The following is a 17324-nucleotide window of genomic DNA, read 5'->3' as shown; positions in this document are numbered from 1 at the left end:
CATCGCATTTGAGTTTTCTCCTCCGGCATCGATTGCACTAGTGAAGGGTTTAGAAGGTGACGAGTAGCCAAGATGAAGAGTGCACTAACTGCGACTTTAGTTTGCTTTCTCTGTTTTCGTGGTTCTTCGTCTCTTTTAACAAGATGTTCCTGCTTGCCCACACACATCGACTGAGCCATAAAATTGGTCGAGTCATGTAGGGCTTCTTGTCCGGACAGATCGTATGTGTAATCCATTGATTTAGCAAAGAATAATAACCCGTTTTACAGTTCAAACTTAGGTTCACCAAGCTCACTGTGAATGGTTATAAGTGAAAAGAAGAAGAAGGTAGAAAGGCGTCTCCAGGAAATAGGGCTAGATTTAAGCCATGTTTTGGTAATAATCGGTATGGTTGATTGCTTTCCTTTCTATAATATATAGACGAAATGTTTGCCCCCTGCCATTTTCAATATATCGCCTATCTCTTCATGGAAGGTCTAATCAGAACACGGGACTTGCTCTCCTCTCTGCCATGAAAGGCGCATCATATCCCCTTTCTTAAGTCCAAATTTCTCCTCCATGTAAGCCCAATCCACCATTTCTTTCGCACGGGAAACCTTGAATTGAAGAGATACCGTTTCTGTTATGCTTTCTGTGCACCCGTAGACCCATGGACCGCAGCGCACAATGCCAGAAGATCCGTCGTTGTATTCCACAGAAAAGACAAGGTCTGGTTTGCTGCCAGAGCTCACACCGACTGAGTTATGATCGTATATAATCATAACATGTTTGGTGAATTTGCTTATACTGTTAAGTGTATGTACGTCTAGCAGCTTGGCCTATAATGGGAGAGCTATCAGAAATAATCGAGAATAATCGGGCCGGAAGGCGTACTTACCATAACGCGGATGGCTAGTGGTTTGCCGAAACAGGATCTCGTCCGTTGGAGCCAGAACAGCAGTGCCCCGGATAGAAGAAGCGATACTCGTCTAAACAGCTCGGGACACTGATCAGTCACAAAAGTTTTTAGACCAAGCAGGCTCGAAAGTAGCTTTTTTCTTAATGCTAAATGGAAGGGAGGAAAGTGCCTATAAATAATAATGATATCGTCAGGTATAGGTACATCAAAGCCTTGCGCATATTTTGCCAGATCTTCTGGTCTGGTACTTTCGGTCTGTTCAAAGCCAAATTCCGATACAGCGAAGAGCCAGCTAGGGTTGAAAGCCGCATTTATCTACTGCCATTCTAAGATATCTTCTTCTAGACTTTGAGCTAGGTACTCGACTTATATCCCAAACAGTGGTTTTGAGCCGAATACAAATACAGGTCATGCTTATATCATGTGTTTTCTTATACTTCAGCTAGCGCTTCCATCACTGCCACCTGCTTGTTCATTTCGAAGGGATTCTTGCCGGTCCTCCTCCTCTTGACAAACTTTGCTAAGACAACGGGTAGTCTTTGGGTATGGGTATGGGTCCCATGTCACATTCGCCCTCGTTAAGAAGTTGAGGACATTTCATTATACTATGTTTCAATTTTTCCTGGTGGGTGCATACATATACGTAGGTGTAATCCCAACACATGATAAGCGACTGTTCTATTCGCACTATATATTAGCTCGGTGCCTGACATCATGACACAATGGTACCACAAACCTCCTAGATCTTAGGTGTAGTAATAAAAGAGGCAGTAATTGCCCGCGTGAACTATAACAGAAGAGTTCAAGTCAGCATGGGTCTTATTATAGAGCTTGGGGCAATTCTACCAGTAGAAAATGTATCGAGCTTGTACGCGGATATCCCGATGATGATAGCTGTCGATGGATAGAAAAAAGTGCGTTGCTTTAGATCTAGACGTTAGTATACTGGGAAGCCACGGTGCTTTTATAACAAAACCTACAGACTTATATTCAGCGATCCGACCATGAAGCTGCTGCAGCTGGGCACTGAATCAAGTCCCCGAGCTTTTACTTACAAGGATTTATGTAGTTGTAATGTCCAACAGGCAGCGAATTCCTGATTGCCTTTTTGGGACTCGAGAAAAGGTCTGGAAGAGGATCCCTACTCGAAATGCACATGACCAACGTTCATTTCGAGTAGGGCTCACAGCTTCCTCTAGAACTATCCTATGTATCTATATAGCAAGGTACAATCAAGTCCTAACTATGCTCTACAATTCTAATGAGCTTTTGGATCAATGTCACCAGCCCAATTAATCACATTATCAATTTCCTTCTAGCCTTCATCTCTTATTAACAGTTTCTTTCATGCAGTGATCGCAGTTACCGCAGCGTTTACGCATCTCCTGATCTCGCGACGTCATTCCCACACAGTGTTCTTCGAAACAGGGAAGTGTGCCTATCTCTTCTCTCCGCCCTCCGCAAGTTAAATAGACATAATATACAACACAACACATTATGCAAAATCTAGAAGAGTTTCCAAATCAATAAATTATTCCACGTAAAATAGGTTTGGCAAACTAATCCATACTCGCGGGTTGCTATGGATACACCAGTAGATTGTTACGCACCCTCTCCTTAGCGCTAGAGCTGGCTTTCTTCACGTAGATTACCGTACTAGCATCTAAGATATGTGAGTTACCTGTGAAACATTCCAGGAGTACTAGGGACATACCGACTTCATCTCGCTCAAACCGTTCCTCTATCTTTCGAACCCGAAAGAGCTCATAGATGATCTGCACATATGTTGAGTCCCACAAGTTCTGTTTGGCAATCTCCTTCAAAATATCGGCAGTAACACCATAGCAACCAAGCTTGCGGAGAATGTGAAGAAATAGTTCGATACTGTCTAGTCCAATGAAATGTCAGCATAGACTAGAAATTCCTATACAGAAAAACATACCTTCTTCATTCATATGTTCAAGTTGCGTATGCGTGATACTTGAGGGCCACCATTTAGGCTTAGTCAGATCCCCACCGTTGTATGGGGATTTGGCATACTTCTGCGGCTCGATGGACTTTATAACAGCTCTGATCATTGCGGAGCAATTATGCTGTCGGAGGTAGTAGAGGGTAGATCTATAGTATCTCATAACGCTTTCTGTATCTCCAACTTTTAAGGAGACTCTTTCAACCGAACCGATGAAGTCATCGCTGTCGAAACCCTTCTCAGATAAAAGCTCCTTTGAGGCAGATGGAAACTCTTCGCGGGCTTTCGCATTAAACACAATTGTTTCTTGTTCCGGGGTAGATTCGGATAAGGAGGCTTCGAACTTGTCCCCGCGGTCGATATACATCATGGCGTAGTGTACTGGACTATAATGTCAGTGAGTACCAATAAACTTTGTTAAGACAGTCATACGAGAGTAAAATCTGATCCTAGGGCCCCTTGGAGGGTAGAGGCAGCCCTTATATACCCCGTTATGGGGGTGGCTGACGTCGGATATACTGTGTGCAAAACGATCCGGCAAAGCGAATAGGTAACCATATAAGATATGCTATCCAGAGAATGATAAGGAACTTGGTGCTGATATGTGGGAGTATATAAATTGCTGAGGCTTGTCTTTACATGGCTTTCCGCTTTTGTACCTCCAAGGCGTCCTTGGAAAAATAAAGTATTCTCGAATCTGAAGAAAAGGTTCATTAGGCATCCTAGCATTATTTTGGTGTTGGTAGGGAGTACCTGGATCTCTAAATTCCGTTATACCGTATCCACCCCTATTTTTATGAGATGCATTTTGTGTTGATACTCTAAAAAACACCTTCCTTTGCTCGAGTGTGAGGAGACCCATAAAATTATCAAATTATAAGACCTGTGCAAGAATAGATTTATATATTGTCTTCTCTATTTCTGAAGATTATCTTCTCGCATCTTAAGCTATTCTAGTGTCTTAGTTTGTTGAGAATAATAGTATTGTCTGAGATGGCATAATGGAATTGACTTACAAAATGTTTCAGTGGCTAGGGAAATAATTCAAAATGTTCGGCTATCTTTCTGATAACTCTGCAGCCGCGGCGGGCATAGATTCTTCACTTCTGCTTCTCACCCAGTCAAGGGCATTCGAAACAGCCATCCTAGGGTTGTCTCTGAAATCCATCAGATAGTTGTTGACCTCCGCTGCAGTCAGCTGACTGATAGAAACAATATCCGCAAATCGGTCAGAGAGCTCTGATATGCTATTTTCCCATGTCAACCGATCGTCTGGTTCTCTTTCTGTACTAATCGAGGAGACAAAAAAGGGCCCCTCGTCAAAAAACGCATAAAAGAGCTGTTTGGCGCTCATAGTATCCACGAAATCAAAGTGATATCTTTTATCCACCCGACCAGGTCGAATTAAGGCCTTATCAAGCTTTCCTATATGATTCGTGGTCATGATAAGGATACGGCCCTCCTGTGCTGCAACACCATCAAGACAGTTCAAAAGCGCCGATAAAGAGATGCCAGCGCCATAGAGCTCATTTTCTTGTAGACAATTCTCCATTATGCCAGTATTTTGAGCATCCTGTATTCGCCGATTGCCCTCTTGGCTAATTCCGGCATTGTCCACGTCTTCAAGGAGCACAATGCATCGTTTAGGAAGGCTTTAGAAGAGGCTGTCTAAGATGTCTTCGTCAAGCTTTCGGGAGTTTAAGCTGACCGTGTAGATATCAAGCCAAAGGTGCCCCGCAATTGCAAAGCACATACTTGACTTTCCGGTTCCGGGAGGACCATAGAGAAGATAACCTCGGCGGTATGGAATGCCACGAGACCTATACCAGACTTTTGTTCGTGGACTCAGGAATTCCTCGATGTCTTCTAGCATGTCATTCTTGATTTTGAAAGGCAAGGCCAAAGTTGATAATGGACGAGGAGGCTTCGAAACAGTCGAAACCCAACTGACTGTATTTTTCTGATTGGAACCGCGATACATTGTGATTTTATTTTCACGACGCTGGATTGAGGCTTGTTGAACTTCCTTTAGAAGTGTGAAAAGCACTTTCTTGTTCCAAAAGAATGAGTAGATCGTGAAGGTTTCTCCACCTGCGAGCCAACTGTTTTGCTTCTCGTATGAATGGCGGTAAAGAGCAAAGAGACACCCCTGGTATATGAAAAGATGAAACTTGTTTTGAGAAGGAGTATAACGGATTGGCATGATGTTTTGATGTTCTTTCAAAAAAAGCCAGAAGTTCGGCCTGTCATTTTTAAAGCGCTCTTGCTGCGCTATGGGATCTTCGTCGATGTCCTCATCGTCTTCATGTTGCCAGGGTATATGAATAGCACTCTTTGATTTGGCAATAAAACACCAGACGTAGCTCAATGGATAATTTCTTTCCATCCATTGTATGAACTGATTGTGTAGCTTGTCGGCGTATGGAATTTCAATGGAAACGGTAAAGTAAAGGAGCACATTTTGTATGTTGGCCAAAAGTCGAAGAAGTCTGAAGCCAAAGAATAGAAATAAAACGGCGCCTAGAATGAGACTAGAGTAGGAGGCAACATCTGTGTGTAAATGAGAGAGAAGCCGGGTAAATAACGAAAATCCTGGAAATAATGACTCGAAGGCAGCGGGCAGTACCTCAGAAATATTGCTGTGCATGTTGCCGAGATTTCGTGCGAGTATAGATAGACAATGGAAGAGGGCATGGGCCTTTTATAGAGGACCCAAAAGCTATTTCTGCTTATTTGTACTCTTACCCATTAGCAGGGGTTTATACATACAGTAGGTTGACACATGTTCTTTTATCGAATCAAATATATTACGATGATCTTATGTTTTCAATACTTGTTGAATCTCACCTCAAAGCTACTTTTTATTGCAAGACTACATTTCCAGGTCCAGGCTATCGTCCACTTTCTTATTTGATTTGTCTCGGACCCGAAAGGAGCTAAAAAGCAATAAAAAAGAAGTCGATAACGTAGGTACTTGGTAGCATCGCATGATACCTCGAACATTATCGTATAAGTTTGTAGCTTTATCTTTCAAAGCATCTGAGTATTAAGCCCTCTAATTCAAAATCGCCTCACTACTTAGAATCATATATTCGTCTCCTTCAATGCCGTGTTTCCGCCTTACATAGCACCACTCCTCCATTTCCGGAAGACCCTTTGCAACCCCAATCTTGCAGCGAAGTTTCAGCAGGTGGAGCTTGAACGAGGTTATTGCCCGAACGAAAGGATATCCATGAACATAGCCTTTCAAGTCGTTGTTGTATCTGACGTAGAATTTCATGGAGACGGGATTCTGGGGTCTGGACAATACAGTTGTATCTCTCCTATTCAGCGATTTTGTCGAGAAGTTGAACATTCAGGACTGGTACCTGCGGCTAGGCCATACCTTGGATCTGTGTTATCAGTGTTTTGCATAAGTCTCCTCTGAGTTACCTTGCCTTTACTTACAAGGTGGTATACGATTGAAATAGCCAACGTCCACCGACCGGCGCTGATTTGACCTAATGGCAGACTTTTGGGGAGGCTGAGGGTAAATTGGGGTAGTAATGGTGATTTCCATCGAATATTGAGCCGATTTTGTGGAAGCAGAATAATAAGTATCTGAAGATAAACGCGCTGAGCATATAAGGAGGAGCATCGACGAGATGCACTTCGAGAAGCGGGTCCTACCATGAGATAGTGGCCCGTGATATCTAGTGTCGGGGCTCACGCCTTCTTCTGTGTTTCTGCCTTCTGCGCTCAGCTCTTTTTGGGTTTCCCTGACGGAAGGAGAATCGTCCTGAATAAAGAGAAAAGAATCAATCCAGCTGGGAAGAAGTCTTCGTAACGAGAAAGCTGGAATACAATCCATGAGTGCTCCCTAATAGCTATTTCTGGTGATGCAGATATAGAAAGAATTGGCTAGTAGAGCAGCATCAACAGATTATTATACTGGCTGTTCAGCTTTTCTCATTAAAGACTCTACTCGTCGTACTTAACTCTTTCTTGCGCTAGAAGAAAGCGATTGGGGCTAGCTCGACAGTCATAATCCCTTTTGGTGCTCTAATCCAGCTAGTGCATTGCCGGGTCATAAAGATGTTGACTTGCTTCTTGGCTCGATGACACATATCAAAAGGAAAAGCAAATTGCGGGTGAGAGGTATTACAACCTAGATCATAACAGTGTAGTGACACTTGAACTAAAAATTTGATTTCCGAAAGTTTGAATAATTGCTGAGAATGAAACAGTGAAGTGGTTTTTCCCGCGCACATCTCTAATTAAAAACAAAATGTTAGCCGGGGTACAGCATAGGGGGATTATATTGCTATATGCTCGCTAATAGAGGGTCGGGGAGGAGAAAATATGTCATGGAAGGCTCAAGTGGAGACGGCAGGTCAGGTGAGGTAAGTACCTCACCTGTCTGGTTTCAATTGGAGACATTTGGGTGGACAAGACAATTTATGCTATTCCATTCTAGGCCCTTTCAAAATCTAATGTAAGAGAAAGACGAAGTATCACCCAACTATAGTGCGCATGAATTTACTTTCAGGCTTTATCACTATCAAGCAAGCTTCCCAATAAATCAATCAATAAGCATCACTATACTATTGGTATATAGTCAGAGAATAACAGCAATTTGATAGATATGCTTCAACAGTATTCCGTGTTCTCCGAAATACTCCTTTGATAGGTTCTAGAACGCGGTAGTTCCAATGGGCGTCTCAAAGAACATGACTAGGAGTAAGAGACGACATTTTCCTTGCCGAAGAGCTCCTTGCAGCGGATAGATTCGGACTGATGACTGAGTATATTGAAACAAATCGACGAAATCACAATTGTGAGGGCATAGTGGGTTCATATATATGAGGCGGATGGATGGATACGAAAATGCATGAGCATAGGAAAGGTTGGAGGATCCTGTCGCACACGGACTCATACTCAGGTGTGGCTGAGAATGCAGTGTTGGTTCGATTGTTCAAGCCACCCATCAATTAGAAAGATATATGAGAACCTTGGACAAAAGGCCGTACGGCTTGAAATTCAAGGAGCTTGTGATGTATTTTATACTCCAATGAGTATGTTTGATTGTATTATGTCAACCGGTAGACTGAATTGGGTATTTTTTCTGCGATCGCATTCTCTTGGAATTGCCGGGGTTGTAAAACACAATGAATATTGACTGTGCTGTTTGGATATTAACAAGGAGCTATGTCGGTTTACGAACAAATGAGGCAATGTTTTGTGACAATCTTCTTTAGCCATAGTACTTGAACGCATCGGACTCGTAATGACTGACTGAGAAATGACAAATAGTCTGACTCAAGATCTGAGGATACAGTTGATCTTTTCTACTTTGATTGTATCGCGGCCTTAGCACAAGCCTACCTGGTTCTACACTCGAAATTTTCTTTCTGCGTGGCGTCTTCTTGGCGCAGATATACGTCGTGATGCAGATGAAAATGAATCTAACCAGATCTAGCGACATAGAGTCTGTGTCGCCAAATCTGGTTAGGTGATGATAGAACCAGCAGCAAGTCCTTCGAAGGGGAGCCGGAGCGACAGTGTTCTGTCTAGGTGGCCATGTTGGCCATGTTGGTGCGTTTGCTTCCTTCTATTGACTCCTACTTCCAGATGAAAACTGGCCTTTCCATGTTTTGTTGCATAAAGCAAATTGGGATGGAGAATGGAGGAAAATCAAGAGCTGAAAAGGAATTCGTGGGTAAGGGAGCGGGAGAGAAGAAATGAGAGCCTTGTCGATAGAAGGATACGGGATCAGCTTTGAAATGTGATGAATGTGCAGCTCAGGGCGTGCCCCAGCGCCACAGGCGCGTCGCACGGACCCTTCCAGTTCTAGCCGTTCATTCCCCCGTCGAATGCTGCCATCAGTTGCGGAGAGGGGGGGTTTTCTCTTACTACTCAGTCCTCCAACTTTCATAGACTTGTCTGGCTACTGAACTATGGATCGCAATCGCCTGATTCAATGCCAGGGCGATAATCTCGCTTATATCAAGCACTTGGAATTACGCATTATCGAGCTTGAGAGTACTTGCTCATCCCGTCATCCCGAATCCCCAGGAAGTCGTCAGCAGATAAGGGGACAGTGCAGACCTTGCGAGGTCTGCCGAAACCTCAGTCTTTACACACAAGATGTCGGTGATTCCCAAGAAATATCCTCCGATAGTATACAACTGGCCTCTGAAAGTTGTTACGACAATCAATCAAGTCAACACAACAACAGACCCCTAGAGAGTACATTCGCCTTCATCCCATACGAGCCATCAGTAATGACGGAATCACCAGTCACAACCGACTCTTTAGCACTGACCAAATCTGCACAAAAGAGTCGGAATCGTTTGTCCTCGTTCATATCCTCAGTTGGTAATCTACCTGAATCTCCTCATTGGAAAAAATGGACCTCCATCAGTGAAACTCAACGAAAGAATATCATTTTTAGCTTGGTATCTGGATTAGCCTTCCCGAATGATGAAAATCCGATCGTATCCAAGCAACCTGCCGCAATATCCATCCTGCTACAATACGGCACTACCATGGAACTGGCGGAAACGAAGCCCACCTTGGCGAAATTAGGAGCAGAACGTCCGTTTGCTTGCTTCCAGGAGCTTATATTCTGTTCACTGTGTGCAGTTGCCTTGGAAGTCACACCAAAAGAGAATGTGTTTCAAGCTATGCGGTCGGTTTTCCGCTCTGATGCCAAATCAGAGTCTCTCAGAGCACGAATTCGTGGTGCAAAATGGGCAAACCGGGCCATTCATCTTTTATCACGCACTAACTGGGGCTCTTATAGCTGGGACATCATCTATGTTGGTATGGAACAATTCCAAGTTCTCCTGGACAAGCTAACTTCTGGTGTCGGCAGCTAGTAATCAAGTCAACTTCTATAACGAGTTCAACGCCTATTCAATTAGACCCGATGATTTGATAAAGGGGCTGAAGCCAGGGTTCTACCCAAAGAATCCAATAGAGATATCAGTACCCCTCGCAATTCCTTCCATCATACGAAGGATATATAAAGATCTAGTGCCGTATGTCATTCACTTAAAGCGCCTCATACATTTGGTTAACTTTTTCTTATCATAGGATCGAAAAGATTTGCGAATGCCTAGGATATGAGCTTTGCGATTATAATAAACTAGACCTTTCTGGTCTTGAAGAATTTCTTGTCGAGAAAACCAACACAGAGCCTAGCAAGAAACGGAAAAACGGGCCATTTGGCACATCGAGAAAAAAGCGGCGTCGAAATCCGTCACCTTGCTCACCAGAGGGTAAGATGCCATGGAGAAACTTTCTTTTTTCGTCATTCAAACTCAGGAACTGATCTTACAGGTGATTCTTTTGAACCTTCTAATGGATCACATTCGCCGGTCCATGCCACATCTGCTCCATCGGCACCAGATTGTTGTTCAGATTCTGCAATTAATGACCTTTCCGAGCACTCAACCAATGCATCGAGTCCGTCGGAAGATGCACTGGAACCATCTGCGGGTTGCGAAACAAACGGTCTCTTTGAAGAGCACCCAACCAGTATATTGATCTCAGTGGAGAGTCCACTTAACAAAGGTACAACCGATTCGAATGACGACAGGATGGATGCGAATAACAACGAGATTCACCTCCCAATCAGCAAACCCTCCTCACCGCAAGGCATATTAAGTCAATCACTTTTTCCATTTTCTCAATCTCCCCGGACTAGCTCCGTTGACCCGCCACCACCAATTTCATCGCTGTGCGATTGGGTCACAGGCAATGTGTCTCTAGTACAGCAACCCCGGAATATTGATCTACCCGCCGACAATAACTCGCCACCACCAATTGAATCGCTGTGCGATTGGGTCACAGGCGATGTGTCTCTACTGCAACAGCCCTGGAATATTGATCTACCCGCCGACATTAACTCGCCACCACCAATTGAATCGCTGTGCGATTGGGTCACAGGCGATGTGTCTCTACTGCAACAGCCCTGGAATATTGATCTGCCCGCCGACATTAACCCGTCGCCACCAATTGAATCGCTGTGCGATTGGGGGACAGGCGATGTGTCTCTACTGCAACAGCCCTGGAATATTGCTCTGCCCACCGACAATAACCCGTCGCCACCAATTCACCCCAGCCAAGGCGTGGGCACATCTATGCTTGATCAGAGTTTGGAAACCCTTGATTCGCCCTCTAGGCAGTCTTGTTCTGCATCAAGAGAAAATACGTCATTTCGAGACCCGGAGATTAGCTGTCAAGGCCTTCCACTCTCGCACACAATTTATTGCCATGTTTCACACCCTTCTGTGAGCACAGTGGCAGCGATGTGATTAACCACCTGATATTCCCTGAAACATAATAATGACATTGTGGAATGATAAGCTACACATGAACCTAGCCCAATCTGAGCCGCGCGCGTATTTTTTTAACGCGGTACAAAAAACAAAGTAGTTGCACCCGCCCCCAAAACAGGTTCATTCTTGACTTGTATGTAATACCCGCCCTTCAACGAACCCCCAGGATACACCTGCATTTCGTTCGATATAGCTACAAGATATCCTTGCTTTCCAGTGTTGACCAATTTCGTAGAAGTTGACCAGTATCTCAAGCGTCCTTCCCATGTCTAGCGAAATTAGTGAAGTGCCGTATAAAAAGACGCGCATTGATACCTACTTCGTCGAGGTTTAGTGCGGCTTTCATACGAGAAACCAAACCCGCGATCTCATCTCCGCCGTATTTCTTGTTTCCTTTTTCATCCTCATCATATATCCTGACATCTGGTATCAATGCAATCATCTCCTTTCGGATGTCTTCCGCGGCGGGGGGTAATTCTAGGGGTTCCATCGAATGAGAAAATGGTTCCTCAACGAACTGCTTGGGCTTAAAATTAGCATATGATTCGTGTGCCAGCACTTGGGGATATTCGCATACCTTTGAATTTTGCAAGCACAGTTGAACAAGCTAGAATTTGCTCCGCTGCCATAAAGAGGGGTAAAGATGCGATCGGTTGTCCCCGCGGCCAAGGTTGGGCACTAAATCACTAGACTTTACTGAATCGGGCCGGTCAAAACCGAGAACGTGGCCGCTAACCGGCCCTTACATTTTTTACAAAAATTACAGACCCTCCTCATGGAGGGGAGGGTCCGTCACCCAAATGACAGTTTTTTTTAGTTTTGCTTCAACTACCATTTATTACACCACCACGTGGTAAATATAACTTGGATACTCTACTACTATAAGAAATAAATTTGATTTCCACGACATTTATGGCCCTTCTATGCTTCCTAATTTCAATGAACACCTTCCACGGCTTGCATTGATGATACCGGTGATCTGTATATGACGACGAATCAGAGCCATGTAGGTTATCAATTTTGGTGAACAGCTTCAAAGACTGTGATCGGCAATAGGGCAGCAGTCCACTCCGTATTGATCCAATATAGAGCAGGTCCTGGGTTTGTTTCAAACTTGCGTCTTTGTACAGTAAACAGATTTATTTTATGGGTCTAACGGAGGCAGCACAAGGGCAACTAGGAAATTTTCGATAATCTAATCAGCGAATTTTTTTTTGAGAGCTACGTTGAGCTTGTATAGACAGTCTCTCTTGGCATATATCTCTACAGTTTGCCTTTATTGCGGCGACATTTCTGGAAGGACGGATATACACATTTACTCATCATTAATGTGTACAAATACACCCTGGGGTGCATTCAATCCACCGATAACTTCTGCACTGAGCCTGCTCAGAATGCGCAGAACGCACATACTCTGGACCAAATAGGGTTGGTGGGAAAGCTTTTGATGGCAGAGTATTCCTACATTCCAGTGCCTTCTTCTAATATTGAGTTCTCCAGCCTCCAATGCCTCAATATCGTTCTTACTCGATTAAATTTTAAAACTTCAATACTATCGAGTCTACTTGCTCATAATCTAGCTTCTGAGATGTTGGTTGAGATGTTGCTTGAACGTGAAAGGGGTGGAAAAGGTCAGAATTGCGATTTGAATAAGGCTCTGCAGAGGGGCTTCGGACCTCTCAATGCGGAGCATTGATGAGCACAAGAAGCACCTTATATTTAGAACGACTTTTTTTAGGAGACAAGGAGGGTGAATAACGGGCTAGGCGATTTCTCAAGTTCATGATAGTAGAAGAATATAACTTCTTTCTCTCTAAGACATGCCGTTGTGATAGTATTCCAAGCAACACGATCACGCTTACTCTGCCGAACAAACGGTCCACAACATTTGTTCTTTGAACCTTCTTTTCATAAAAATTGAGCCCAATGCTCAAGGTTGGAGAGAGAGTTTGTAGTAGTTCTTTAGGGACTGAAAAGCGAGTATGGTCGAAATTGGTTTTTAAATATAATATCACAGATTTCCGTGTCTCGCAACCCCTTTGATATATATATACTCGCTATTATGTCAACATATTTTCAGCCCTTCGTCAGCGGATGCAGGCCGTAGCGGCGAGATAAATATATCTATGGCGAGCACTTTCCATGATAAGGGAATCTAGATACATTGACGCAGTCACAGGAGGTAAATTCCCCTTCACCCAAAATCTCAAGGAAGGAACCAAGTTTAGGACAACCTCAGGGTCCATATCTCCGTCAACTGGGCTCACTTCATCCGCATCTTTCAGTCCTCGCTGAAGTCAATCTTCCACATCTGGTATCTATTGCTGCGCAACGATAAAGTATCAAACTCAAGCGGAAACGAGTCTAGCAAGGAACCTTGTTCGCCTCGCTCCAGCAACCATCCATCAGTCTTAAGAGGTCCTAAACCGATTCTTCGATGTCTGAAATACAGCTATAGGTGCTCATTCCACATGGTCCGCGCATGGCTTCTTTGGGTTGGAAGAAGATGAAAGTTCACATGTATTCAATGGCGACGCCAAACGCAAGCATCCCCATGGAATCCAGCTCCACAAATTGAATAGTGGGTCTGTGAAGAACAACAGCACCCTGTTAAAGGCGGGTCCTGTTATAATTCCCGAGAGCCAACAGATTTACGCAAACCATCAAACTGTGTGGTCCAGACCTCAAGATCACGACAATACTCATGCCGCCACTCTTGGTTGAGTAGCTGTGAGCAAAAACTCATCAGACGAAGACCATCTTGCGTCTTTGCGGGGCGAAGAGAGGAGTTGAACGCACGACGGCGAAAATAAACTGCTTTCATGTCCGTAACTCTGCTTTCGTGTTGGCTTCGGGTACCCCATGGGTGGGTCCACCATCCATGTGGAGGTCTCTGTCGCGGTCCGTGAATTAGTCCGGCAGAGAATGGATGATGTGATATCACGTGCCCCGGACAACTGGCACATCTGAGCATCCGAATTTCTACCTTCGCAAGCGACAACGTCGTCGCACAGGCATCAGTCATCGCTTGAGGTAGTCTTGGATTTCTCAGAACGCTTTAATCTAAGCCCACAGCAATCATGTTCTGCGAAGAGACTTCTCGATATACTCATCAAGAACTATGGACTCGACCGCGCAATGGAAAGGGGCTAAAAGCCTGCGAAATTGATTTACACAACGCTTGACCATGTCATTGCAAAAGACTCATTTTAACTTTTCTCTTCACATTTATGCACGAGAAACTGATTGGTCTAACGTCGAACATCAAATTGGCCTTGTCATATTTTGACGATGTTACTTCTCGAGAGCCGGCTGCGCGAAGCGATGGGATAAGTGCTCTTGGAGGGTTTGCAGACTACATGGTCACGCAGTTCCTCCTCACACGTATGTGTTTACTAGCTCATAATTACAAGGGGTGTGTTTCTCATGTGCACTACTCAGCCTCGCGCTAATGTATGAACTTTCACATCGTTATTTGGCCGGCGGCTACGTTGGTTGGCGAGTTACCCCAATCTGCAGCTCTGTATGGTTCGACTCTGGCCAGCCATATCAGCCTTGGTTACCTGACACAATTGATAGCCAGTAGCTTAGCAGCACGTAACTGCTGAGGTCCTCATCTAAAAATATCTGACGACTCCAAGTTCCAGCATTGCCGCCCCAACTCTGCAGCGCCAATTTTAATAGGGTTCTAACTCTCGGGACTCCAATGCTCAGAATTGATATTAGCGTGCATATCAAACGATGGTGATACCTGGCTCCGCTTCGAAGCGCCTAATGTTGCTTGGGACTCCTAATTATTCCCAAAATATGCTCTGATCGAAAGGTATAAGAGGGACCTTGCTCGTTCTTGGTCTTTTTTACTATGCCTCATGCCATATCTTCATTCTGTCCTCTCAATCTGAGAAAATCAAGGATCTCACAACGTCATGGCGACCAGAACCATTCACCTCATTTCTTTTCGCAACGTTTCATCTCAACGAGCGCACTTTGCAATTTTTGTTCCATCGGCAGCAGATCCCAAACGAGGGACTCTGATCCACGCTGTCGGTGCACCCATGGCAGGCTATATTCTCGAGTTCAAACGGAACTACTCTCCCGCTATGACCCAGCAGCGCCACGAGACTTTTCCGATTGGTCAAGTTTATTCGTCTAATATCGTCGACTCCGTGGACACAGCGATGACCAAAGATTCAACTCCCAGAGGCAACATTGAGATTGCTGCGTCTCAGGTCCCGACTCCTGGGATCAGTCAGAACTTCATGGCACCTGTCAATGATGTAAGTCTCTTAATTTGACTACTATTTTGTTGAATTTTAAGTTTTTTAACCGTGTTTATTGTTTATCTGCTTCAGACCACAAATAAACGATGCCAGGAATGGACCATGGAATTCGTCCGTCATTTAGTCGCTAAAGGTCTCATTGCAGCGGAGGCAATTCAGATTGTGCAATCTAAACGCGATCCCCCAAACCATGGAATTGGCCTTCAGCCCGCCGGAAGACGTTGACTTGATCCTAAGTGGGCTTCCTTTTGGAGAAGCCTTTCAAAGTAGTACATGTAGTTGACTGAATAAGGCCGGCTTATAGCGAAGAAAGTAGATGCAGCTTAGCAAATACATTCTTTTGTTGCATATGCCTTTGATTGTTTACGGTCATAGCTGGTCAATACATCCTATCTCACTAAATTACTCAAATTATCTGTTTCAGTGTAGAGGATCCTAGACCTTGCTTGACCCCTCACTCTTGGTATGCTAATATCAACGTGAGTGTATTTCATGACAGGACTCGAGCGTTGGCCTTTCTATAGCTGTCAAAAAACTTATGTTCCTCCGTGTCCGTTTTGAGATGCTTTGTAATTTCTGCGGATTATACTGATTCGTCCCACCAGTGAGTAGCATTCATTCTCAGGTAGAAGTAATTCACACCGAGCCCATTGCCATTGTGTACTCTGCGAAGACCTCAAATTCTCGCACGCGTGGGCTCAGAAAGTTGTCGACCCAGTCTCGTCGCCACTCGTCCTCGTACCAGCAAGTGTAGAGTGCCTTACAGTACTCCCAGTAGTCTGGATACCATCCCGCTTGTTCCCAGTCAACGATAGCAAGGATTCGAGCTGGTTTGCTAGAAGAAATAATAATGTTCCCTCGGTGGAGGTCGCCATGGGTAAATTTAATGACTCCACCGTCCGGTAAAAACTGCCTGTAGGGGTCGTTGTATTTCTTTGAAGGAGGAAGCCATAATTGCGGCAAGTAGGAAAACCAGTCGTTGAAATCCTTGATAGTTAAGAATGGCCCGGGTTTCGGGCATGATTGAAAAACATAATCCAGGAGTTGCTGGTGACTTATGGAACCTGAGAAACTCCGATTAGATGCAAATAAGAGTATTCCCATTTTGACTGGGGCATACCAATAAACTGATCGGTAGGATCTTGTTCAAGTCGGCGCAAACGGTTGACTATTTGACATAATTCATCGCAGAGTGAGCTTTTATCCTGGCTATTGAGCCCATTCCAGCCATCCTGTAGCGTCTGTCCTTGAATAAGTTCCATATAGAGGAACACATAGTCCTCCTCGTCGACTCGCCATCCAAAAATTTCGGGGACTGGAATTTCGTCACCAAAGGCCCGTTTGATCATCCAAAGACACTGCGCTTCTGCTATCGTGACATAAGGGCCAAATTTGACGAAGATTTTGTGCTCTTCAAAGATTATAGGCTGTGGCTGAGGGTTCGCGTGAATATCTTTCGACAAAGCTCTCACTTGCGCCGGTGTCGGAAGACTTTTGCTGGGCTCCTTGAAGAAGGAAGAGTCGAAAAAGTTCATCTCTCGGATCGACTCATCGGGAAGATTATCTGCGATTGCAGAGAATTTTGACATTTTGGCCGAGGGACTTCCTTAGGGTTTGCTGAATGATACGTGAGCGCCTTGGATGTGACTACTTGTTGGGTGAGGAAACAGAGCTGATGGGAACCTCCCAGATCGGCTTGGTATAGTGACTTATGTCAGCTGCTATGGCTTCGGCAGAACCTTTTTCCGGAGGACTGTTTTTCTCACTCTCTGTTTGACTTCCTTCTCTCAATACAATGTCTGCATCTTCCGTTTGTTTTCTGCTGGTGTTCTGGTTAGTTTTGTCTCGTAGCT

At 44.4% G+C, this 17324-nt stretch overlaps 8 protein-coding genes across 8 annotated transcripts; 3 read left to right on the top strand and 5 right to left on the bottom strand.

Moving 5' to 3' along the window:
• Nucleotides 1-2478: 2478 nt before the first annotated feature.
• On the bottom strand, nucleotides 2479-3237 carry N7529_000972 (uncharacterized protein; the record flags this gene model as incomplete). Its single annotated transcript, XM_057236503.1, has 3 exons — nucleotides 2479-2561; nucleotides 2613-2786; nucleotides 2841-3237. The coding sequence occupies 3 exons, from the start codon at nucleotides 3235-3237 to the stop codon at nucleotides 2479-2481; spliced, it is 654 nt and encodes a 217-aa protein (XP_057103306.1).
• A 687-nt stretch (nucleotides 3238-3924) lies between these two features.
• On the bottom strand, nucleotides 3925-4419 carry N7529_000971 (ATPase AAA-type core; the record flags this gene model as incomplete). The annotated part of the gene is made up of 1 exon (XM_057236502.1): nucleotides 3925-4419. The coding sequence occupies one exon, from the start codon at nucleotides 4417-4419 to the stop codon at nucleotides 3925-3927; it is 495 nt and encodes a 164-aa protein (XP_057103305.1).
• Nucleotides 4420-4521: 102 nt separating this feature from the next.
• On the bottom strand, nucleotides 4522-6222 carry N7529_000970 (ATPase AAA-type core; the record flags this gene model as incomplete). The annotated part of the gene is made up of 2 exons (XM_057236501.1): nucleotides 4522-5199; nucleotides 5992-6222. 2 exons carry the CDS (start codon nucleotides 6220-6222, stop codon nucleotides 4522-4524), a joined length of 909 nt encoding a protein of 302 aa, XP_057103304.1.
• A 2581-nt stretch (nucleotides 6223-8803) lies between these two features.
• Nucleotides 8804-9727, top strand: N7529_000969 (uncharacterized protein; the record flags this gene model as incomplete). Its single annotated transcript, XM_057236500.1, has 1 exon — nucleotides 8804-9727. One exon carries the CDS (start codon nucleotides 8804-8806, stop codon nucleotides 9725-9727), a length of 924 nt encoding a protein of 307 aa, XP_057103303.1.
• Nucleotides 9728-10450: 723 nt separating this feature from the next.
• Nucleotides 10451-11167, top strand: N7529_000968 (uncharacterized protein; the record flags this gene model as incomplete). Its single annotated transcript, XM_057236499.1, has 1 exon — nucleotides 10451-11167. One exon carries the CDS (start codon nucleotides 10451-10453, stop codon nucleotides 11165-11167), a length of 717 nt encoding a protein of 238 aa, XP_057103302.1.
• Nucleotides 11168-11262: 95 nt separating this feature from the next.
• Nucleotides 11263-11681, bottom strand: N7529_000967 (uncharacterized protein; the record flags this gene model as incomplete). The annotated part of the gene is made up of 2 exons (XM_057236498.1): nucleotides 11263-11460; nucleotides 11511-11681. The coding sequence occupies 2 exons, from the start codon at nucleotides 11679-11681 to the stop codon at nucleotides 11263-11265; spliced, it is 369 nt and encodes a 122-aa protein (XP_057103301.1).
• A 3436-nt stretch (nucleotides 11682-15117) lies between these two features.
• Nucleotides 15118-15696, top strand: N7529_000966 (uncharacterized protein; the record flags this gene model as incomplete). Its single annotated transcript, XM_057236497.1, has 2 exons — nucleotides 15118-15468; nucleotides 15544-15696. 2 exons carry the CDS (start codon nucleotides 15118-15120, stop codon nucleotides 15694-15696), a joined length of 504 nt encoding a protein of 167 aa, XP_057103300.1.
• A 411-nt stretch (nucleotides 15697-16107) lies between these two features.
• Nucleotides 16108-17060, bottom strand: N7529_000965 (phosphotransferase enzyme family protein; the record flags this gene model as incomplete). The annotated part of the gene is made up of 2 exons (XM_057236496.1): nucleotides 16108-16535; nucleotides 16592-17060. The coding sequence occupies 2 exons, from the start codon at nucleotides 17058-17060 to the stop codon at nucleotides 16108-16110; spliced, it is 897 nt and encodes a 298-aa protein (XP_057103299.1).
• Between the last annotated feature and the right edge of the window lie 264 nt (nucleotides 17061-17324).

The sequence above is a fragment of the Penicillium soppii genome (genome assembly GCF_028829465.1).
Source record: "Penicillium soppii strain IBT 18220 chromosome Unknown utg000001l, whole genome shotgun sequence".
Classification (NCBI taxonomy): Eukaryota; Fungi; Ascomycota; class Eurotiomycetes; order Eurotiales; family Aspergillaceae; genus Penicillium; species Penicillium soppii.
This window is presented reverse-complemented; position numbering and strand designations above follow the sequence as displayed.